The sequence below is a fragment of the Puma concolor genome, chromosome A2, assembly GCF_028749965.1.
Source record: "Puma concolor isolate L17-30 chromosome A2, mPumCon1.1.hap2, whole genome shotgun sequence".
Taxonomy (NCBI): Eukaryota; Metazoa; Chordata; class Mammalia; order Carnivora; family Felidae; genus Puma; species Puma concolor.
In genome coordinates, this window is record NC_141668.1 from 107186939 (window position 1) to 107210865 (window position 23927).

Below are 23927 nucleotides of genomic sequence, written 5' to 3' on the forward strand. Positions count from 1 at the left end.
CACGGTTTGTGAGTTCGAGCCCCGCGTCGGGCTCTGGGCTGATGGCTCAGAGCCTGGAGCCCGTTTCGGATTCTGTGTCTCCCTCTCTCTGCCCCTCCCCTACTTGTGCTCTGTCTCTCTTTCTCAAAAATAAACATTAAAAATTAAAAAAAAAAAAAATGGGCAGAAGTGGGGCGCCAGGGTGGCTCAGTCGGTTAAGTGTCCGACTTCAGGTCAGGCCATGATCTCACTGTCTATGGTTTCAAGCCCCGTGTTGGATTCTGTGCTGACAGCTCGGAGCCTGGAGCCTGCTTTGGATTCTGTGTTTCCCTCTCTCGCTGCCCCTCCCTGACTCACACTCTGTCTCTCTCTTTCTCAAAAATAAATCAACATCAAAAAAAATTTTTTAGAAGTTAAATAGGCTTCTAGAGCCTAATTTATCTTTTGGCGAAATCTACAGTGGCTTGTGCCAATCTCTACTCTTCTATTATATACAATATTATATCATTTTAATGGCTTTAGCATTTGCTGGGCAGGGGTCTGCTGCTCACGCTTACTGTGGAATTTATGGGGTTTTCCTCCCTGGGAAAGCCAGCCTCTCGTCCACACCACGTGAATTTTCCAAGACGTGGAACAGGCCCCCGTGGCCTGTCTTCACAATCCATCAGCACGAAACATGCACCAAATATGTTCTTACAGTTTCCACTGTTCACAGATACTAGATTCCCCTTCTGGCATTCCTTGCCTCGTTTTGCTGCTAATTCTCACCCTCCAGCTTAAATGCCACGTTTTCCTGGCTAGACAGAGCCGGAAGGAAGAAAACAAGACAATTGTCACTGGGTATTTTCTTCTGTGTCTCTTTGAGACTCTGTGTATGTACCTGACCCCTAATTTCTTCAGATTCCAAACCCCATGTAATTCCAAGCCCCTTTTAACACCTGCCACGTCCTCAGGCTGCAGGGCACTCTGGGGCCCAGGCTTCCCGACTCCCAGCTCCAGCTTTCCACACCTCCCTCCCTGGACGGGGGTGAGCGGACACCCCTGCCCACCTGGGCCCTGGCAAAGAAAGAACCCCGTGTAAATGACAAGGAACCTGCGGCCCCGGGGATGTTGCCTCAAGATCCCAGCCGGCCTCCCCGGAGTCCTTCTCCCCCGGGGTCCCCTGGCCTCCGACCTCACCTGCTACCTTTACAGACACCCCCGTCCGAGTCCTGGATCCTTCACCCGAGCGGCAGCACCCCGGCTGGCCCGGGATGTGTGGCAAGGACCTGGGAGCGTCCCCCAGTTCCCAGGAAAATGCTGTGGCCGCACGTGCGGTGACTGGTCAGGGCTCCTCCCAGGCTGGCAGAGGCGCTCACGAGAGAAACAAGCTCTGCGACCACTCCTCCACGTTTCTCAGGAATTTCTAACCATTTGATCTTTTCTGTTACCTTAAACCCCACGAGCTCCGCCTTCCTGAAGCTCGAAAGTAAGGTACAGCGAGGTCTGTGTAACCACACCATCAGGACCCACAACGACACCACCCGCTCAACGGGATCGCTGCACTGAAATCAGACCATCCCCAGAGAAGCGGGAATCCCTGTACTAAGCTTTTATATCCAGGAACCCGAATTTCCCACGGACTACAGCAAACAGGAGGTTCCGTCAGCACTTTTATGCCTGACAACGAAACTGCCTCCCAATACTAGCACGGTTCTCGCTGGGACGATGGGCCCAAAATTCATTAACTGGGGCCTCTTGCCACCCACTGTGAGCTTTCTATCAACTGTCTACTCTTCCCGGCACAGAACCGAAGCTCTACACCGAAGAAGACGAGGTGTAGAGGGAGTGATTAATTACTCCTCCCAAGGCCACAGAGTTAGTGAGTGGCCATATCAATCTTCCCAGAAAGGTCTGTCTGTCTGTCCTGTCGGTCTCTCTCTCTCTCTCTCTCCCAGCCAGCTATCCATCCATCCAGTCAGCTAACAATGACATATCCTTGTTGACGATGAACTCCGTCCCCCAAATAAATGCTTTGGGCCCGACTGTGATGTATGTAAACTCACTTTACTTGTCATCTTGGGCGGAAATAAAGCAGAATGCGTTGTCTTCACAAATCATTAGGCTCGAATTATAATGAATTAGCGTGTTCACCACTTTCCCTGCTCTCAGCAAGGATCTCTCACGTGCTCAGCCCGGATCTAGACACATGCCCAACGTGTAAGAAGACACATAATTGGATATTCTTGATACTAGGTGGGTATAATTTGGGGAGCCCTAGCAAAGATCCTGGATAAAGATAAAAAGGAACGCTCCAGGGGTGCCTGGGTGGCTCAGTCGGTTAAGCGTCCGGCTCACGGTTTCGGCTCAGGTCGTGGTCTCACGGCTCATGGGATCGAGCCCCGCATGGGGCTCTGTGCTGACAGCACAGAGCCTGCTTGGGGTTCTCTCTCTCGTCCTCTCTCTCTGCCCCTCCCCCTGCACATGCTCTCTCTCTCTCTCTCTCTCTCAAAATGAATAAAGTTTAAAAAGAAAATGAGAAATCTGTCAAGTGACTTTTCCGCTTTTGCTGCTTTTCCTCTGAGAAAAGTGATATAGGTAGGCAGCATATTTCCAGACTGCTAACGTCGCGGGAGAGGGAAAAACGTGCCAGACAGGAGGCTTCGTGGGAGACGCTCCTGTGAAAGGCAATTTTGGAGCTAAGTGGATTCTGCGTCTGAGCTCCAGATGAATGTCAGAGCAAGAGTAACCGAGAATCCACTTCCAACCGCCCGAGCGACAGCCCACGCCACCCCCGTCCCAGCCGGGCGGCCCACGGGGCGCTCCTCCCCCTGCTCCAGTCCCTCTGCCGTGCGTCCCCACCAGAAGCACCGTAATTGCTTGAAAAGAGAGAAAATCATGAAGCCGACAGCGGGTTGCAAGCCATCCCAGGGGGCTTTCTCTTCCAGAAAACAAACCGTAATTCTGCAGCCGCGTCTCTCGTCACATACCCGAAAAGCCCCAGCAGGAGGGCCGTGGCTGCCAAGTTCTTGCGGAACGTGAACGCCGTCAGCTGGAAGGCGGCAATGACGGTGACGCACAGGCCCACGGAAACCAGGTAAAAGATCTGGGGAAACAAGAAAAAGGGGGTGGCGTCTCGAACGGTCTGTAAAGTGGGGTTCGCCCCCAGGAGTCACAGTCCTGGCGGGACTGTGTCCCCACTGTGTCCCCACCCCCCACGCATATGCTGAAGCCCTGGGACCTCCGGAAGGCACTGTATCCAAAGACGTGCCTCGAAAGGGGCAATGAAGGCACAGGAGGTCCCTGCAGCCACCCTGATCTGACATGACTGGTGTCCTTATAAGAACAGGACACACGGAGGGATGACCACGTAGGACACGGGGAGGGAGCACCACCCACGCGCCCGGGACAGACGCCTTGGGAGGAGCTGGCCCGACCACGCCTGGATCTCAGACTTCAGGCTCCAGCACCTGGACGGACAGACCGCCCATCGGGGGTCTGCGGGAAACTACTGCAGCCACTGCCCCCCGCCCCCCTTGGGACGGGTCCGGGAACCCAGACACCTTCCAGGACACGTGGCTTCTTCCCACACCTGGACTAGAGGACAGTAAGGCAGAGCCCGCCTTACAGACCCCTCCCGGGGGCCCCCACACTGATCAGGGTGGCCCAGGGTGCTGCTCTCCTCCTGGACCCCTCCCAGAGCCTTTTCTCACACCATCCACAGGGCTGCCTCCTCCCTCTCAGAGCTCAGCTCCCACGCTGTCCCCCTGAGAGTCCTTCCCCACCCTCCTGATCTAAGTCACCCTCTCAATAACTCTAGTCCCAAGCGACCCGGATCTTGTGTGTCGGTCTGTTTGTTTCCTGCTTCCCCTGGTGAGAATACAGTCTCCAAGGGGGCGGAGAACTTCTCTGCCTTGGTCACGGCTTTATCCCCAGCACCACGGACACTCCCTGCCCCTGTGAGGACACCTAACTACCCACTAAATGAGCGATTTAATCCATGTAACAGGCAAGAAACAATTGGATGAAGATGGGGCACAGTCACCCAGGAAGAAAGCCCTCCTCCCTGCCCTTGAGCCCCAAGGCAGGCATCGCAGGGCAGAAACACACTGAGCGGCAGGGACAAGGGGATAATCAGGTAAGGGCTGCAGAAAGGGGGAGAAGGACTGCTGGGGTCCGGGAGACACCCGCCCCCACCTCGCACGCTCCTCTCTCCCGGGACGCCTACTCCTCCTCCCCCGGGAAAGCTGCGGTCACGAGGACAAGCTATTGCTTTCCTACGAGGAGGACCTTGAATCCAGATCAATGTCTGCAAAGGGCACCGGTGCTGTCCTCCGGACGGAAGACAGTGACCTGGAGGGCGGAACACCTGGAGAACACATCAGGCTGTGGTCGGGGTGGGGGGTGAGGTCGGGGGTCATGTGCATGTGGACGGTGGGTCAGTTCCAATGCTTTTTATCACCTCCCCTTCCGGCCCCTTGAAAAGAGCACATCACAGAGGATTATGGTCTCATCTTCCCGGTAGGAGACTCTGCATTCGAGGGCAGGTCTGTGAGTTCCCAGAGCTCCCGTGTGTGTGGCTGGTTGGTCCTCCTTCTCAGGAAGCCATCCGCCCCAGATGACAGACGGACACTGGACCTGAACCGCTCTTACCAACGCAATGACCCGTTCTTCTGTGGACAGTCTGCGGCGGGGGTCTCCTAACACACGCACACGCACACAGCCCTGGCATACAGGCACGCAGCACGCCGTTCCCAGTTCCTACCATGTCATACAGGAAGTTAGCGAGCCAGTACGTCCTGTAGCCGAGGCCACTTATGTGCTGCAGCCTCTTGGCTCCGGTCACCCTGTCCCTCACCACGGAGCTACCGATGGACGCCGACAGGATGGAGAAGCCCAGCACGATGCAGAGGGCGACGCCACACTGACGGATGCTCTCCATGCTGCGGGCACAACACAACAGCTCGTCAGGGTCACAGGAAGGGCACGCGTCTTCTTTCCCTTGGTGACAACCAGTGATGAGGGGGAGAGCACTGAAAACCACTAATCAGGAACTTAGGGGGCGCAGGGCATGCTGGCTAAGCACGAGGACTCTGCCCCTGAGTCCCCTCAACGGCCCTTTGAGGAGGGGTGGGCGATGCTCCCAGCTTCTAGAAGGGACAACTGAGGGGTGCAAAGTGAGGGGACATTTCAGAGTCTGCCCATCTCGGAGTTCACTCTAGACTAAAATGATAAACTTCCGCAGCGTGGCGTCCACAGGGAGCTGTGGCCTCCGGCCACGCCAGAACCACATGCATCTGTGTGCTGGGACACCTGCAGGGACGGGGAGGGGGCGTTAGCTGTGGATCCACAGGTGGCTGGCCCATCTCTGAATTTTGTCTCTCAAAATATCAAAACAATTTCGTAACAGAGAGAGGTGTAGTAATAATTGTGATAACACACACAGTGTACTTTCTTGGTCATTTTTTAACCGGACTGACCCCTCCCTAGCTACAATCAGCGCACGCAGGTGGCCGACGGAAAGACACCGCTCATTGCAAAGTGTCCACTGGGTGGCATCTTCTCTCACCCAACGAGCCCACAGCTACACTTGTGGCCAGTGTCAGCTGCACCATGGGGAAGGGAGAGAGGAAAGGAGAAGACAGGAAGAAGCATCCCAGCTTCTAGGAGGGAACAGGAACTAACACTTCGCTCTGAACGGGGAGATGAGCGGCTTTATCACCACCCGTGACTCCATGTGTCTGTGAGCAAAGTCTGGCATGGGGAACTCTCCAGAAGGCCTCACTACGCTCACTACACGAACACCGTGTTTAAGACTTACCCCAGGTGGGACGCCTGGGTGTTTCAATGGCTGAACATCCGACTTCAGCTCAGGTCATTCATGATCTCGAGGTTCGTGAGTTCGAGCCCCGCGTCGGGCTTTGTGCTGACAGCTCAGAGCCTGGAGCCTACTTCGGATTCTGTGTCTCCCTCTCTGCCCCTTCCCCACTCATATTCTCTCTCTCTCCCTCTCTGTCTCTGTCTCTCTCTCTCTCTCTCTCAAAAATAAATAAACTCTAAAAACAGTTTTTAAAAAAAGACTGTACCCCAAGTGCTTGGCTGGCTCAGTCAGTGGAGCGTGTGAGCCTTGATCACGGGGTTGTGGGTTCGAGCCCCACATTGTGGGTAGAAAGGACTTAAAAAAACAAAATCTTTGGGGCGCCTGGGTGGCATAGTCGGTTAAGCGTCCGACTTCAGCCAGGTCACGATCTCGCGTGTCCATGAGTTCGAGCCCCGCGTCGGGCTCTGGGCTGATGGCTCGGAGCCTGGAGCCTGTTTCCGATTCTGTGTCTCCCTCTCTCTCTGCCCCTCCCCCGTTCATGCTCTGTCTCTCTCTGTCCCAAAAAAAATAAATAAACGTTGAAAAAAAAAATTTAAAAAAAAAAAAAAAATCTTTTTTTTTAAAAAGCCATTCTAACCCAAAAAAGTGTCTGGAAGATGTGGGGCCCCTGAACTTCAGGAAGTTCACTCCCTTAGACAATTTTGACTTAGAAAAACTGGGGTGTGGGATAAGCTCATGTCTTAAACTTGGTCAGTGCACATTCCCTTAACACTCATTTTCTTTCCACTTTGCAAAGAAGCGCCCAAGCCAGCCCACTCTGCACAAATGCAACAGGCCGGCACCCTGGAGCCACCCAAAGACTCTGTTCCGCCCTCACCCAGTGGTCCCGAGACTCACATCTTGTCCTCGTTCAGCAAGGCCCCTCCGTACGGATGGCTGTACAGAGTCACTCCTGTGAAGGAAAAATGGAGAGATGAGCCCTCTGCCCGCACGGTGAGCAGACCCCGTGCCCGTGAGGCGCCTCCTGTCCACTCGGTCCAGGCGTGACCCACGGGGACCCAGAAGGGCAAATGCACTGTGCATCCTGGCCAGTGCGGGGACCCTGCAGTCCTGTTGTCAGAAACAACCAGCACGTTCAGGACGTGCCTCGCACGGCAGGCGCGGGGCTGACGTTTTATGGCCCAATCCTTACAAGCATCCCTGTGGCGGAAATGATACATTAGCCACATTTTGTGGGGGTGGAGGAACGGACTCAGGAAGACTAAATTACAACAGGCAAGGGGATTATCCGATGGAACCAGGGCAATAATCAAAACTTCCCCTCTCGACCAAGCCACGTCTAGACAGAGCAAAAACCGAACCGTCTCAATGGCCCAGCTGCGTGCGTGGAACTCCTTCTTCGGTTTTTCATCGTTCGACTTCTGGGGGCTTGTGCGTTAGTGTAGACAACAGCCAACACGGAGAAATCTCCACCAACTTCTCAGTTTTAAGGATCTTACCATAAAGGCTGCTCGTGTCATCACACGGCCTTCCCCACGCCAGCCGATGGCAGCCCGTTGGGTACCCAGGACTCCGGAACTTGAGGCAAACGACTTGTGTTTCACCTTATTGTCCAACATGAGCCAGTCGGTTTCCCTCCTCTGATTGGCTGTTTCAAATGCCCGCAGCTACATGTGTGGGGGCCACCTCCACGGGCACGGTTCCTGGGCAGCCTGTGTTCCTCTTCCCTTTGGGCTCCCTTAATGAAGCCCATTATCGTGTTTTGCATTCTCTTACGGCGGCATATTAAATCCTTCCAGAAACGCCGCAGGGGTAGGAGTAAACATAAATAAATTAAAAGGTACAGAACTGAAAATCGCTACAGTTCTCCAAACACCCCACGGCTTTGCCACCAAAGAGTCCTGACTTGCATTCACGGGCCACCTGCGCCCCCCTCCGGTGATGCCAGCTTTTCCCCATCCGTCGTGGACTCAGCCACAGGCCGAAGCAACTTCTTTCACGGCAGAAAGAATGGTGGAGCCTCCTGGTTCAGCAAGCCCCACTGTGCAGTGTTCCAGAATGATTTCTTTGACTTTAAATTACTATCTTCCAGATGTTCTGCTGGGGGCTCCCACTGTGTGTGCCGAATGCCGGCCGTGCGGTTTCCTAGATCACATCATGCACTGGATTTATTTACGCGTGTGTCCTGAACGGAGTTGTGTGGTCTTGCCTCCCTGCCTGTCTGGACCCGTAACACCTGGTTTCCTCCCATCTGTCTCTTTCCCTGAGCTTAGCGTCACCCCTCCTCACAGTACGTGCCAGCCCCCACACCCTCTAGCTCACGGGCGGCCCTGCTCATGCTGTGCAGGGACAGACACCGTCAGCAGGCTGTGCAGAGGCTTACAAAACCGTGGGGCCCTCCCAGACGTGGCAAGTGTCCCGCTGGGTGCTGGGAGTGGGAGGCATGTGCATTCAGTGCTTCGTGTGGCTCCTGGCTGCGCACAGGAATGAGAGCTTTCTAGATGAGACAGCATGCAGAGAAACGCGGTTAGCTGACGAGGGCTTGGGAAGCGGATGCTTCTAGAAATATGGGAGGATCTTGGACTCGATGAACCTGAAGATACACTCACACACACACACACACACACACACACACACACACACTTGGGCAAGACACAGCATGACGCACCTTCTGACAGCTAAAGAACCGCCACGAGGCAAGGAAACGAACTCGGTCTATAATGTTCTGGAGGATAGATTTTGTCCAAGGAGCCAGGTTCAAAACGTATAGCAAATCACATGACTAGAGGGCTGGCGCGGCGGTCCCGCTGACCTCTGGGGCTTTCGGGGAAGAGGGCACGGGGGTGTGTGTGCGTCCGCCCCAGACCGCGAGGCTGGCCCTGACGATTTGCACGCTTCTCATGAACACAAGTCGTACGCGCAGTGCCGTCCTGATGCCGTGAGCCGTTCTGGTGACCTGTCGGAGCGGATGGGGTCCTGGGGCCCCTCAAAGTTACAGCCAGCCGGTCAGAGGGAGGGGCGGCCCGGGACCCTGGGGTTGTAGCTGGTATCTGAAGGCCGCCGCCCTGTGGGGTCTGCGCTCCCTTGCAGGCGGTTAGTACCAGGACTGAACTGCAGTTCTCCTACTTGGGATGAAGCAGGATCCCGCTCCCGGAGCTCGATTTCCCTCCTCGTCTGGGAGAAACGCAGGCCCAGCCAGGAGTCCCCAGCTCATCCAGGACCATTAATGTCCCCATCGTGCCCCCAGTCACCAGACTCAAACTTACGTCATCCTCACCCCGTCCCCCGTCATCCCCCGCGACACATCCGAGAAGATGTCAGGGTCTCCCCTTCCACGCCCCCCCCCACACCACACATCACACCCCCGCTCTGGACCACGGGACACGCACACCTCTCCCCAGCATCCCACCCTTCCCCCCCAGCAGCTCCAGAGGATTTCCAAGGAGAAACATAAAGAAAACACAAAGTCGCTATTTTTTTTTTTTACCTGGACATAAGACACCTGCCTTTACAGTAAAGTCCAGAGTCTCACGTTATCCGACTCCCCCACCGTTCCCAGTGGACACACAGGATGGCCACCACGGTGTCCTCAGCTGCAAGTGTTTCCCCTCTTCTTACACAGAGGCTCCGACTTAATGCAAGTTCTCTGATGGTACGACAGTGACGTGCATACATGTTCTCTTGAACAGAGATCTCTTCCCGCGCTGGTGACACTCGCTAGGACCTGAGCGGCTCCCAGGCAGCCACGTGGTCACAAGGGTCAGCAACCGAGGCCCTGACCACCCTTCTGCTCCCACACAGCCGCTCGGCTTCTCACCTTCAGGTCCACATTCAACCAGTTACATGAGACATTCTGCAGCTTATTATAAAACAGGCTTTGTGAGAAGAGCGTTTTACCCGCCTGTAGGCTCGTGTAGGTGTTCCCAGCACGTTTAACGCGGGCCAGGCTCAGCTGTCATGTCTGGGACGGTGGGTGTGTCAAATTCACCTTCTGCTTATGATGTTTTCGACTTCAGATGAGTTTATCGGGACAAAACCCCCTTGAAAGTGGAGGAAGGTCTGAGCTTCTCTGCCCAGCCCCCCTCCCCTCTCCCAGAGGCTTCCTGAAGATGCTAATTTGGGAGCACCTTCCCGAAGAGGTGGGGCCCCAGGGGGAAGAGAAGGCGGTCCTCAAGCCCTGAGCCCTTCCATACTTGTGATCAGAGAGTAGGGGCTGGCATCCGAAGTAGATGAAAACCCCCCTGAGGCTCCGTGCGGTCCGTCCTTCAGGCCGCAGGGCACCTGTGTGAGCAGCCCTGTCACATCCGTGTGAGGACGCCCGTCTGCGTCTCCTTCACATCCGCAGAGCCACGGCGCAGATACCGGAGACAGACTGTGCCAGAGCTGGGGTTCCAGACTCCGGCTGCAGGGGCAGCCCCTATTTTCTCCCCTCCCTTCCGCAGATGCTTCCGATTTTCCAAGGAATGTCTGTGTGCAGAGGGAGGGGGACGAGGCCGCAGGTCCAAAGTCCCCACCTTGCTCCTTCCACGGTGTAAAGCTGCCAGCGTTTTGGGGGTGTGTGCAATTATAAAATGTTAAACTACCACGGTCGGGTTCTTATTTTGATCGGGTTGCGTGAACATCTTTTCTTAACTTCAAACTGTTGGGTCATTGCCGGGAGATCAAAAACTACCCTAATATTGGCTTTCTGTCCGCCCGTTCCTCTGTTACGAATACACTGCCCTTCATGGTCGCACATACCCTGGACCTGTCATCCTTCCCTGGCTTTAATCGAGGAGGCGGGAATACACCTGGCCCTCGACCCACAGACGGAGAGAGCGACGGCTCCTGTGCCCAGCAGTCCGATGTGCCAGACCCATGGCCGGACGTTTTCAGGACACAGTCTCTCACTCGGTAATCGGGCGATGAGCTCTGCGATGCACAACCCAGCAGAGTGTGCAGGAAGATCCTTGTGAGTCAGCTTGCAGCCTTCAGGAACCGGAGTCCCCTCCGGGGAAACGGAGCCCAGAGAAGCCTCCCGGTGCGGACACACCCTTGACTTCCAGAAGCTGAAACAGGAGCACACGACTGTGGCAACTGTCCCCAGCAGGTGACCTGTTCCTGTTCCTGACTGAGGCGGGACCCCTAAGTCGCCTCCCAGCACACAGGGCACCGGGACCCTTCCCTGTGCAAGGGACACGCTGGGTGCCACAAACACGCTAACACAGAACGGGAATCCCACCGGGGCAGCAGGGGACAAGCAGGAGCACTTCACCAACGGGCCGCAGGAGAGGAGCCGTCGTGTCAGCCGTCCTGCCCTGTCTGTCTGTCCTGCTCTGGAAGCTGAGCCGAGCAGGCTCTGCCCACCTGGCTCTGAGAAGGACCGGGCTACACCAGCCCCCACCCTCTGGGCCCTCCCCCTCAGTGATTCAGAGGGGTCACAGCTTCTCATCCTGTGCTAGCTTCCAAGAGTCCTACAATTTACATATTTTACATATGGTAAATATTTAAATACAATCTTTTGAAGAGCACACAGGCTGCCTCCTCGCCCGGCAAGGAGCCCCAACAGCCAGAAGGCAGCCAGTGCTCCTGGCACAACGGTCCTGGGGAAAAAAAATTTTAATGTTTATTGCTTTTTGAGAGAGAGAGACAGAGACAGAGACAGAGACAGAGGGTGAGTGGGGAAGGGGCAGAGAGAGAGGGAGACACAGAATCCCAAGCAGGCTCCAGGCTCCGAGCTGTCAGCACAGAGCCCGACGCGGGGCTCAAACCCACCGACTGTGAGATCATGACCTGAGCTGAAGTTAGACGCTTCACCTACTGAACCACCCAGGTGCCCCTTTAATTTTTTTAAGTTTATTTACTCTCAGAGAGAGAGAGAGAGAGACAGGGCGTGAGCAGGGGAGGGGCAAAGAGACAGGGAGACACAGAATCCAAAGCAGGCTCCAGGCTCTGAGCTGTCAGCACAGAGCCCTATGAGGGGCTGAAACCCACAAGATCATGACCTGAGCCAAAGTTGGACGCTTCACCGACTGAGCCACCCAGGTGCCCCTTTAATTTTTTAAGTTTACTTTGAGAGAGAGACAGAAAGTGCATGAGCAAGGGAGGGGCAGAGAGAAAGAGAGAGAGAGAGAGAGAGAGAGAATCCCAAGCAGCTCACAAGCTGTCAGCACAGAGCCTAATGCAGAACTCGAACTCATGAACTGTAAGTCATCATGACCTGAGCTGAAACCAAGAGTCAGACTCTTAACCGACTGAGCCACCCAGGCGACCACAGGCACCTCTTTAAAAGGCCGCCATCACCCCAAATCTCCACCATGAAAGTGAGAAACGCTCTTTGAAAAGCAAGATCCGGAGGAAGGGCCGTGCAGCGTGGTGCTCCAGAAGGAAGCCATCAGATGACCAGGAGAACCCTTCAACTTGCTTTCCGAGGCTTGAGCCCCACTGGGGTCTTCTCACCAGTTTAGGTAAGAGGACAGCACATTAGTGTCAGACCGGAACCAACAACGTTCTGGTTTTGTTCTGCTCTGGGGGACAGGAATCCGGGCACCGACCACAATGGTGGGTTGGCTGGGATTTGACACCTCCTTTCAACAAGCCCCCCCACCCCCACCATGCAGAGTCCCTGGTGCCCAGCGGGGACACACAGGAGGTATGTGTCCCAGGAGGTCAAAGAGGAGGCGGCCCCAAGGAGCGAGCAGGTGGGGAGTGAGCCCCCCACCCCCCACCCCCGGGAAAGATCCTGCCGATGACACAGGTGCCCTGTGCAGTGCTGGGGAGCAGCCCCCTGGCCGCAGACAGTAGCAGTGGGGGGAGGGGGTGCCCAGCAGGAACCCCGGCGGCTCTTTGGTTTACAAACGCTGCTAACTTTCACAATTTGCTAGCTTGCAATCTGCTGTCACTACATTCTGTAGGAGAGGCTCTGTGGGATCAAACGGATTTCAAATCCAAACGAACGTCTCTCTACATGCGTGATGAGATTTTGCTTGTGTTTTGCAAAAAGCGGGAGAGACCGAGAGTAAGTGAGGGTCACATGTGTGTCCATTTTCTCAAAAGTGAAAGCGCCATCAGAGGAAAGGACAGAGTAGGCGGCCCTGTACCTCCCGCGGGTCCCGAGTTTCCCCAGACCCCGGAAGGAGAGGCACAGGCGCGTGCATGACCGCTCGCCCTCTGCTACCTTCTCAGCTCCGCCAGCTGCTCCTTAAAACAGTAACCACAGAAATCAGAGCTCCTTGGGGCGCCTGGGGGGCTCACTCAGGTGAGCGTCTGACTTGAGCTCAGATCTCACGGTTTGTGGGTTCAAGCCCTGCGTGGGGCTCTGTGCTGACAGCTCGGAGCCTGGAGCTTGCTTCGGATTCTGTGTCTCCCTCTCTCTCTCTGTCCCTCCCCTGCTTGTGCTTTGTCTCTCTCTCTATCTCAAATATAAACATTAAAAAAAATTTTTTTTAAGCAATCAGAGCTCCTCCTGCATACCCACAGACACAGGGCGGGGACTTGACTGTCTCGCAGATGGGCCCCTTCCCCCTCCAGGACAGGGCTTGACTTAGAGATGGGGCATCTTTGGGCATGGGAGGCAGGCATGGGGAAGGAAACCGAGGCAGAGGGAAGTTCTATCGACTTATCTAAGGCCAAACACAGCAGAGTGAGACCTACAACCCTGATTTTCTGGATCCCAGCTTATCCATTTTACATGCAACTAGAAAAATCATTTGCAGCCTTTGATGTTCTCCTTGCAAAAACCACATTATCGCAATGGACAATCTCCATAATCGGGTGGTGATTCCCATCATATTATATGTGTTCAGAACTGTATTTAGGTGACAACAGCCTTGTGATGGGATCCGGGGCTGATGATGCTGGTGAGGAGTCCATGGTGAGGGGTCCGGGCTCTTCAAGGGACAGTGGTTTCAGCCCCCGAGGAGAGGGGCTCTCATGCATCGCATCAAAGGTTTCCAGAAGGAGGTTTCAACATGTAAATTCTGAATACGCTTGATTTTTCTTCGTTTGATTACTCTTACCATTTATGTTTCAGCTTCTCCACGAGCTGGCCCACGGCCACATACCAGTGTATAACATCAGCTCCCTCATTTAGTATTCTCACCATGGCTTCCAGACTCTGTATATCTGTCATTTGTAAAAACGCACATCTGTGCTTTTGTCTCGTATCCACTCTGACAAAAGATGCTTGTCTCCAATTCAACAGTCACTGCTGGGTCCCTTCCTCTTATAAAACGGACATCTCTGTGCGCATTCACACCCAGATGTCTGTAAGCGTCTCCAGCAGAAGAACAGAGTTGCCTTATATGCGCAAAGGACTGTTTTCTTTCAGTTAATTTGCTGTGAGCCATCGGCGCGGGGTGGGGGAGGGAGGTTGGGGGGGGCATGAAGGAAAAAATGTTCGTTCGGTCCAACGGAATATTAAGAGAAACACATGCAATCCAAGAGCTGTTTCAATGGCTTTCTCTCTGTCTTCCTCCTCTTAATCTCTCCTGGAAAAAAAGACTCTTTTTCCCCTCAATATTGAGGTTAATTATTACTCTTCCCAAGGAATAAACAGATGCCAACTGTAAAAAGTTTTAAAATAAAGAGTAAAATTAAATCCTAACCTACTTTGAAACCAGCCAGAGGGAATCATTGTTTGCACATTGATATTAATTATTTCTAAATGTCCAAGGTTTTCTCGACATACGCGTGTCGAGAATGTTTCCCATTCTTCATCTGCGACTCCATCGATAGTTCTCGACCTTCAAGTAACGTTTTCATCACACACACGCCAACGCCTGCACCTGTGTGATCCCCTGGAACCAATGTCCACCAGGTTCTTTGATTCGTTCTGTGGATTCAGTGTTTTCGTGATCTTACTTTTGGTTAATCTCTCACATGACTGTCCTCCGGCATTCTTTTTTATTAAGAATATATCTACAACCTGTTGGGATAAGCGCTGGGTGCTGTACATAAGCCAATTTGACAATAAATTATATTCATAAAAAAGAATGTATCTACAGCATGTTTTTTGAGCCACATCCAACATAAGTGTATCTTTGAGGCTTGTTTACTTTGAGACAACATCTCCATTAGGTACAGAATTGGGGGTGTACCTTTATTTTTCTTTCCGTGTTCCGTAGGCAGTACTCCCTTACCCTCTGGCTTTTGAGGTTGTGATTAAAAAGGAAGAGACCAGGTTCTGGTTTCTCTAAGATGGGTTAGCCTCCGTCTTGCCAGGTCCCCTCCCTTACGAGGACCCAGACATCACACACCAGCTGGAAAGAAGGTGGCAGGTGTCTGGGGCCCTCGGGACGTGGGGAACAGCGTGGCGGGTGGCAGTGAATTTCCTGGTGTCCTTGCAGCTTCCCGTGTATCCCAGACAAGCCACTACAGAAGCCCGCAAAACGGGAACCGTCAGGAGCAGTAGAATGTGACAGCCACACGTGTCTACCCAGAACCACTGCCGAGGAAACTAGATGGAGGGATACACTGAGGACAGCACATATAAATCAAAACAGAATCCCGAAAAGCTGATCAAGCCTCTCAAAGGGAAGCAAGAAGAAACAGAGGAAACAAAATCAACAATGAAGTGTCAGAATTAAGCTCACGGGTGGGTAAAGCCCATGCAACGTCAGCATGTCTGTCAAAAGGCAGAGCTCGGTACAGTGTGAGCCCCAACCTTCAGAGCCTCAAAATACCAGAATCAAAACCTTACCCCGCTGAAAGGAGACATGGACAAATCCACCGTTATATTTAGGCATTTCAATACCTCCGCCTCTGCATTTACGGAACCATCGGACAGAAAACCAGCCAAGATATGGATGCACTGGAGCCCACAACCACCCACAGAGCCGTGGAATACACATTTCGAATCACCCGTGGAAACGGCACCAGGACAGACCACATCTGGACCTCAGAACAAACCGCAGCCAAACCTAAAATAATTAAAATATGCAGAATGAATTCTCTGACCACAGTGAATCGAACTAGAAATCAATGAGAGAAAGACAGCAGGCAAATCTCAAAAACCTAGAATTTAAACAACGCTCTTCGAAATAACCCCTGGGTGAAGAGGAGGTCTCAGAGGGAATTTTTCAGAGTCAGAAGCTGGTCTTTTATTTGTATTACTTTAAAACTAATTGGATTTTGCTATTTATAGCTTTATTTTAAAAAAAAAATGCTACCTTTATCTTTGAACCTTTGAACATTCAGCAGGATTGCTTATCAATGATTCCTATTTTCAGAGCTCCCAGCTCAGGAATTTTGCCAGGATCACGGCAAACCCTCCCACTGGCCCAGACTTGTTTTGTTTGGTTCTTGATGATGGTTTTCTTCTGACATCGCTGTTTGTTCCCTTAATCAGTGTCCGTCCGCTTCCTTTCTCCCCCTAATTCCTCTGCTTCTCTTCCCGGTGTCAGTTCTGCTATCATCTTTTTCCTCTGTGTTCTTAGAGAATATTTTGTGGTTACCCCTTTACATCAAAAATTCTGAGTGAGGGAGAGAGCTCGGAGATCAATAATGTGCTTCTCTGTATCCAGGGAAAATGTGTATTACCATCTGGTCTTAGCCAGTTCCTTTGTTACTGAAACGTATCTGACATGGAACATTGTGTCCGTTTAAGGTGTACAACTGCGGATTCGACACATGTATATACCGCAGGATGCTTGCCGTGGGATAACAGCCAGCTTTCTTTTTCATCTCAGCCTGGCCTCTCTGTCTTATCTGTCTTCCCGTGTTTCCCAGAGTTCACACATTTCCTGGTGCTCCTGTGGGGGTAAACTCACAAGACGTGTCCCAGGACAAGACCTTCTGGGGGTGTGCAGCGTCCCCTCCCAGGGGCGTGGGGCATTTCCCGGTCGCCAGGCTGGGTGTGACGGCTGTGACTTGCCCGTCTGTTGCTGTCCCTCCTTGATCTGGGCAAAGGGGAGGCTGGTCCTGATGCTGCTCTGAGCTTGGAGTCCTCACATCCTAGGATGTCTCCGCACTGTCCCCACGTGCTCGTGAGTATCTCCAGACCCTTAACGTTCAGGCTGGAGGTCACTGATGACAGCTGGTTCCCGATACCCGCAAGCTGTTCCTTCAGCAGCTCTGCTAAACAGATCTGACATGACCTCCAGTTCTCACGCTGGGGGTCTCTCATTAGGAACTGGGGGTGCGTGCCTGGAGGCTTTATCTCAGCGTAAGTAATGCAGGGCAAGCCATTATCTGTGTCACTCTTTGCTCCTGGGCTCATCCTTGCCCCGACTATGGGCACATCATCATCCCCACAAGCAAGCTGCGCTGACCTTGCCCACTTCCTCCCCGGGGCTCCTGGCACCCCAGTGAGCTGTGGCCTCCAGAGGATTCAGATGGAAAGGGACCAATGAGGAGGAAGGCTGGGTGGGAAGGAGAAGAAGAGGTTTTTCTGGCTCTGGACGCACAGCTGTCCCGCCCTGCCCCCAGCAGGTGTCTCAAGGTGGCAGGTGGTCCCAGCACATGAGCACAAAGGGGCAGTGAGGGTGAGACTCTTTACCTGATCCCCACATACTCTTTATCCCCCTGCCTCAGGGATGAAATTATCCTCGAGGCCCGAAGGTCCCCAGGGTGGCCCGGTGTTTCCCAAACTTGGCTGTCCATGGGCATCACCTGGGTCATTTAAAATCTCTTGGGGCGCCTGGGTGGCGCAGTCGGTTAAGCGTCCGACTTCAGCCAGGTCACGATCTCGCGGTCCGTGAGTTCGAGCCCCGCGTCGGGCTCTGGGCTGATGGCTCAGAGCCTGGAGCCTGTTTCCGATTCTGTGTCTCCCTCTCTCTCTGCCCCTCCCCCGTTCATGCTCTGTCTCTCTCTGTCCCCAAAATAAATACAAACGTTGAAAAAAAAATAAATAAATAAAATAAAATCTCCTGACATTCAGATCAGAATCTCTCTTGGGTCTGCAACGGAAATCTGTATTGCTCAAAATTCTCAGGTGACACCAATGTGCACACAGTGGGACCACCGTGGATCTAGCCCACACGATCCACAACAGCCAAACTAGGGTAAGAGCCCAGGTGTCCGTCGACTGATGAACTGATAAGGACACCAGTCTAGATGTAGACATAGATAGATGTAGACGTAGATGTCATAGATACAGATACAGGTATAGATATAGATATCGATATAGATATATACATACAAAGGAGTATTACTCAGAGATGAAAAAGAATGAAATCTTGCCATTTGCAAAAATGTGGATGGAACTGGAGGGTATTATGCTGAGCAAAATAAGTCAGAGGAAGACAAATACCAAAAAACCACTCGTATGTGGAACTTAAGGAACAGCAGATGAACGTAGGGGAAGGGAAGGAAAAATAAGTTAAAAACAGAGAGGGAGGCAAACCACAGGAGACTCTTACATACGAGAACACACTGAGGGTTGATGGGGGGGAGGCGGCCGGGGGATGGGCTAAATGGATGATGGGCATTAGGGAGGGTGCTTGTTGGGATGAGCGCTGGGTGTCGTATGTCCTGAAGCCAAGACTACACTGTACGTTACCTGACTGGAATTTAAATAAAAACCTGGGAATAAGAAAGAAGAGATCAGCTAGAACAGGAAGAACTCAGACACATGGTGCAGGACTGAAGGGTCATGTGAGGTGGCCTGCGAGGGACAGACAGGGTTGGCTTGGTGTTTTGGTTTTGGTTTTCTGTGAGTTCCCCCCAGGGGGGATGACGGACAACTGGACAGCACAGGGGACACACGTACAACGGGGGAACGAGCCGTGCAGATGGAGAGAAGATCCTGGGGAAGGGAACACGGGAACCTGTGCGGACGACAGCCAAGGGCCCGTGTGGCTGCCCGGGGAGGGGCGAGATGAGGGGCTGAGCTGGGGGGACCCTGTGGGTCACAGTGAGAGTCTGGTTTTTATCGTAAGAGATACAGGAAGCCAGAGGGATGCCATGATCACAGGGACAGGTCCACCGAGGGCACTTCCAGAGACCTAAGCCTTGGGGCCAGGGTCAAGGGGAGCACAGGGGCCCCACAAGGGGCTGGGGCCGGCACCAGGCAAGAGCAGGTGGTGCCCGGGCCGGGTGAGCATTGGTGAGAATAGGCACACTCAGGATGTCAAGTGCAGAAGGGACAAGACTTGCCAAATGCCCATGGGGCGTGCGTGGAAAAGCAAAGTTCAGATCTGGGGTTTGACCTCACCTGACTGAATTTCCCTGGGAACCCTGAGAAGTGTTATGTGACATGCAGCATGGCTAGGCTGCCGATGCAGAGCCCAGGAAGGAACAAAGCCTCTGACGTGGAATCCACTCCACGTCCCTCTCATCCCTGGGCGAGCTCCCACGCCCACGCCTGTGTCCCAGGCTGCAGGGAGCACTGGTAAAGTCCCTGTCCCGATCCCCAGGCGGGTCCGGCCACGCTGCAGTCACGGAGCACAACACCTGGGCGGCACTCACAGCCAGGCAGGAGGAGAGCTCTGCCTGGGAGAACTCACGGTGGGTGGGTGTGTATGAGACACATGTATTCCTCGTAAGTCAGCGCACGCCTGCCGGTAGTTGACAAAATCCTGCCCGTTGAACGGGCCACCCGTAGTCTGCCCTATGTTGAGTTTTATGCTTATAATTACGGGCTCTGACAAGCCGCCAACCCCCCGGGACCCAGCAAGGTGGCCGACCTGGGCTCTGGAGACTCCTATCGGGTGGTCTGGGTCAGCGGCCAGAAAGTCCCTTCATCTCTAAGGCAGGGATGTCCGTGTCCCCAAGACCCTGTCACGGGACCGCAGCGATGAGAGCAGGCTGCACGTCTGTGCGGTACGGTGATCACACATTCAGCTGGCGGTGCCTGGGGTGGGGTCCGGTTCTGGGGGGGCCACTGGGGCACAGGCTCTGCGGGGGCCACTGGGGCAGAGGCTCTGGGGCCCAGTGTTGGGGGGCTGGCGGGACACAGGCTCTGCTCTCAGGGGCTCGTCCAAGCTCCACGCGAGGCAAGCGGTTGTTTGTCTTCAGCCACGGAGCACACAGCTGTAGCCCGGCTTATCCCCAGATGAACAGGAAGCATCCGGGACGTAGAGAGCGTTTCTGCTCAGAGCCTTGCCTACGAGCTCTTTGCCGCATCACCCCACTGGGGTGCTGTGACTTGTGCGCTCCCTACTTACCGCACAAACCTTCCTTCCCCGTGACAACCGCAGAAACAAGGCAAATGAGAACTGAAATTCTGACATAAACAAAGTATTCACGTTTCCAGTAACAGAGGATAAATGCATTTTGCAAGGCAGCACGACTTCTCCACAGAGCCCCCTCCTTTCAAGAGGGATGGACATCATCGGGGGCATCTGGTCACCAGGAAGCAGTGACATAAGACACGAGTGACCGACACCGGCATCGGTCAGCATTGCTCCCGTGACCCCGGGCCGTGACCCACGACACAGGGGCTCGACCAAGACTGTGGCTCACAACTGGAACCCAAGGTAAGGCTTGTATGTGTAACTCAAGCTCTTAGGAGTCAAAGTACATTTTGGTAGTGACACAATCCAGTCATTCAGGAAGGGACATTTGGTCAGTCGCCTGGGGCACAGCAGAGCGGTGTTTCTTAGGTGTGTGAGGTGTGCAAGGGTCCCCTGCAGAAATTTAACGCCCATGGTGTCATTTCACGTCCTATCGGTGTTGTAAGGTGAGCCGCATTAGCCTACTTCACTGATGGGAAAACCGAGGTTCGGGGAAATCACCCAGTGGCGGTGACTCTGGGTAGGTTAAGTCACGGGGCCAGGATGTGGCTCTAGGTCCTGCTGACAACAGAGGCTCTGCTGTCCTCCCCCAGGTAAGCGAGAGGTCACTTCCGAGGGGCATGGCTAGAAGTGCTTTCCGGGGGGACCTTCCCCAACAAGGAACTTTGAACCTTGGGCGAAAGTATGGCCGAGAGCTACTGTAGGTGTTGGAAACGCAAGAGAATCAGAGCAGCCTTTCAAGTTCCGTGGGGGAGTCCAGTCTGACCTCCTCATGAGAGACCATTGAGGTTGTCTGGGGCCAAATTCTGCTTGACCTTGTCTGACGGAGTGAGGGCTATGCACTTTACTTAGTAGACAGCCTTTATGTATATTTGAGAATGAGAATGCCATGAGCAGAGTAATGCACTAGAAAGAACAATCTGGCGGTGCCTGGCTGGCTCAGTCGGTCAAGCTCTGACCCTTTTGGCTCAAGTCATGATCTCAGGGTTCGTGAGATCGACCCCCATGTTGGGCTCTGTGGTAACACACAAAGTCTGCTTGGGATTCTCTCTCTCCCTCTCTCTCCACCCCTCCTCCCCTCAAAATAAATAAACATTAAAAAAAAGAACAATCTGGAAGCCATGTGTGGGAGGGCAGGGAGTTGGCTACAATCAAGAGACCTACTGGAAGTCTGTTGCTAGCAGTTGGGAAGGAATCTGTGTAAGACTAGTGTGACTGTGGAGAAAAGAAAAGAAATTCTAGCATCCAGACAGATGGGGAGAAAGGGTTCAGGTGTTAGTTCTGGGGAAAGGAGAGAATTTAAAGGTCTGCTGTCTGCCATTCGAGGGGCTCACACGGTTTTTTCCACTTTTCCTAGGCATGCCCATTTTTACTTTTTATATTACCTGTTCTCGTTCCAACATAATTACGCTGTCACAAAATAACTAAATCCTGTTTTATGAAAACATTGGTGGGCAAGGGAAAACCAATATGGAAGTAAAAGATAAGGCTGGGGTAAAGGGAGAACACATGGGGGTAATCGCGTCGCACTGACTTCCGTGGGAACTTATGCTTCAACAGGTGTATCTTGTGAATAAATCACGATGGGTATGGCTTGTTGGTCTTTAGAGAATTCATTTCTTTCTCTTTTTTAAGAAACTGAAAGAATTTGATGATTACAATTCATCCCACCCAAGGGAAGCAAATAACACCCCCTTAAATCAATAAATTCACCCTGGATTCCAGAAGTGAACATGCGTCCGTTTTTCAAAATAAGTCATTTTCAAATAAATACTAAATAATGCCAGCGTGTCAAAATGTGAACACGTAGGTAGTAAGTCCATGATCAGCTCAGATCATTGATGAGTTAAGACCAGATTACGATGTTCACCTTTCCAACAATAAGGGTGATCTGTACTTTCTACAAAAAGAAATTATTCTTGCTTCCGTAAGATACTGACGTCACTAGGAGAGAACCCTCAGCCATCTTTCTACCCCTCACAGTATAGAGATCATATCTGCAAGACAGTAAAGGGGGTGAATGACACCAGTCAGAGGCAGATAGGGTCTGCCACTTTGCCTGTATTTATACACAAAGAGGCTGCCAAGTTGAAGCGCTCTCATCATGCTTCACATTGGTGGGCTTGATCTTTTCTGCTTCTTTCACCTTTCAAAGCACTGTCTTACGACAGCAGTGAATTATATAATGCACAGAAAAGAACGTTACCGTATTGTCTCCAGTCCGCAGCAGGGGGTAGGTGTGTCCACAATATAAGGTTGTTCAGATGATTTAAGTAGGACGGGAGGGAATGAAAACCCTTCTGACTGTACCACACCTAAAACAAAAAGATAGAGTAATGGCTCTCGTGAAATTAGCCCCTAAGTCTTTGTCAGCTACTCCCAGACACCAGGGACATGTGTCCATTAGCTTCAAAGCACCTGAACGTGGGACTCAGGGCAATGTCCCCGCACGGCTGGCAGTGAGCAGTAAATTTCAGTCTGCTAATTTTATATTTATCTCAAGCATATAATTTCCAGCTAAAAATAGACGAATTTTCCCCAGAACAAATGTGAATGTTGCTCTATAATTATATTCTCACAGCAAAAAAGGAACCTGAACCCATCATTTTTTTTCTTCTTTCTCGGTTGGTAAGCTAATAAAATTTGACCTGCAAATTAAAAGCGGAGAAAATGATCAGGGGGAAGAAAAAAAAAAAGAAAGAAATGATTACTTTCAAGTTAATAACTGAATGTGGGACCTTATTTCTCAAAATAAATTGCACTGAGCATTTGCTGAGCATGGAGAATAAAAGAGTGCGCCTGTCAGACAGGAGAGAGAAGGAAGGAGGCAAGAACAGGAGACAGACAATGTTATGAAAGCTGGGACGGGATGTAGCAGAACCAACACCAATGGAACCATCAGTATCTATAGTCCAAGATATCAGTATTTTAATAGACAGGTTTTTAAAAAATGTACTCAGTTTGGAAAGCTGGGGAGTGTCTTCGAGAAATCTAATGAACCACCTGGCAGCTTCTGGTCTTAATTCCATCGACGGGACAGCTCATTTCTCCAGACAGCGCTGTCTTTCGTGACAGACGACGTTGCCTGCAGACTGCAGAACCGTCCCCAGAAAGTCAGCGCTCGGAGGAACGCATCCAAGTCCGCCACAGTCTGCAGAGTTAGGGTCACACCCTAGGGGCTTCGAACAGGCTTTCTTCTCCTCGGTCTTCCCACCAGGGCCCTGGGAGCAGCTACTGTGCTCCCGGGAACGGCTAAGTGATGAACTATTGCTCGTGTGGTGTAAAAAAACAAAAACCAAAACGTGCCTACAAGACAAGCCTTTCTCGGGTATCCCACTTCAAGAAGCAATTCAGAAAACAGACCCGTATCTCTTCCACACCACCCGGCACGGCTCACCTCCTTCTTCACATAGTTGAAGTTCGTAGAGAAATTTTTGCCAGTTTTTTTTTTTTTTTAAACGCCAGCTCGCCTGGGCCCTACTAACTACAGAACCCAGGACGTCCTGTGGTCGTCAAGGGAGAGCCTACGCAGATCTAAGACTGTGTAACAAATTCTTTTATGTATACATCAGCAAGTGGGTGACAAAGAGAGAAATCTGGAAATTACAGGAGAAAAACTTTAAAGAAACCTGGTGTACGAAACTGAAAACATGGGGGCCAAACTACACGGTAACAACACCTCTGTAAAATCGTCACCTGCGGTAACTTCCAAGGTCAAAATTGCCCAGCACACTCCTTGACTTGGGTTGTGGAGATCGGGAGGCAGAAAGTCAAGACACGGCCCCAGAATGGAGACCAAGTCAGGGGGATGGCATCCAGAAACTCCTCGAAGAACCCAGAAGGGTGGTCGTGCTAACTGATGCTCTCGGGGACAGAAGGTCATCTGGGAACCTCAGGGGTATTGCCCGTGGTACCCTGAATTGCCCGAACCCCACTGGGTAACTGTAGAGAGAGCGGCGTGTCTCAGAAAGAACCAAGCGGATACACGGCAAGCC

General features: G+C 52.6%; 1 protein-coding gene across 1 annotated transcript in view; it reads right to left on the reverse strand.

Moving 5' to 3' along the window:
- ABCA13 (ATP binding cassette subfamily A member 13) overlaps nucleotides 1-23927 on the reverse strand; it is a 395455-nt gene that overhangs the window by 103913 nt on the left and 267615 nt on the right. Inside the window, exons 48-51 of the mRNA XM_086697122.1 lie at nucleotides 22139-22247; nucleotides 6677-6731; nucleotides 4724-4901; nucleotides 2949-3064 (exon numbers count right to left, since the gene is read on the reverse strand). Coding sequence (XP_086553248.1) covers nucleotides 2949-3064; nucleotides 4724-4901; nucleotides 6677-6731; nucleotides 22139-22247 — 458 coding nt within the window. The remainder of the gene's footprint in view (nucleotides 1-2948; nucleotides 3065-4723; nucleotides 4902-6676; nucleotides 6732-22138; nucleotides 22248-23927) is intronic.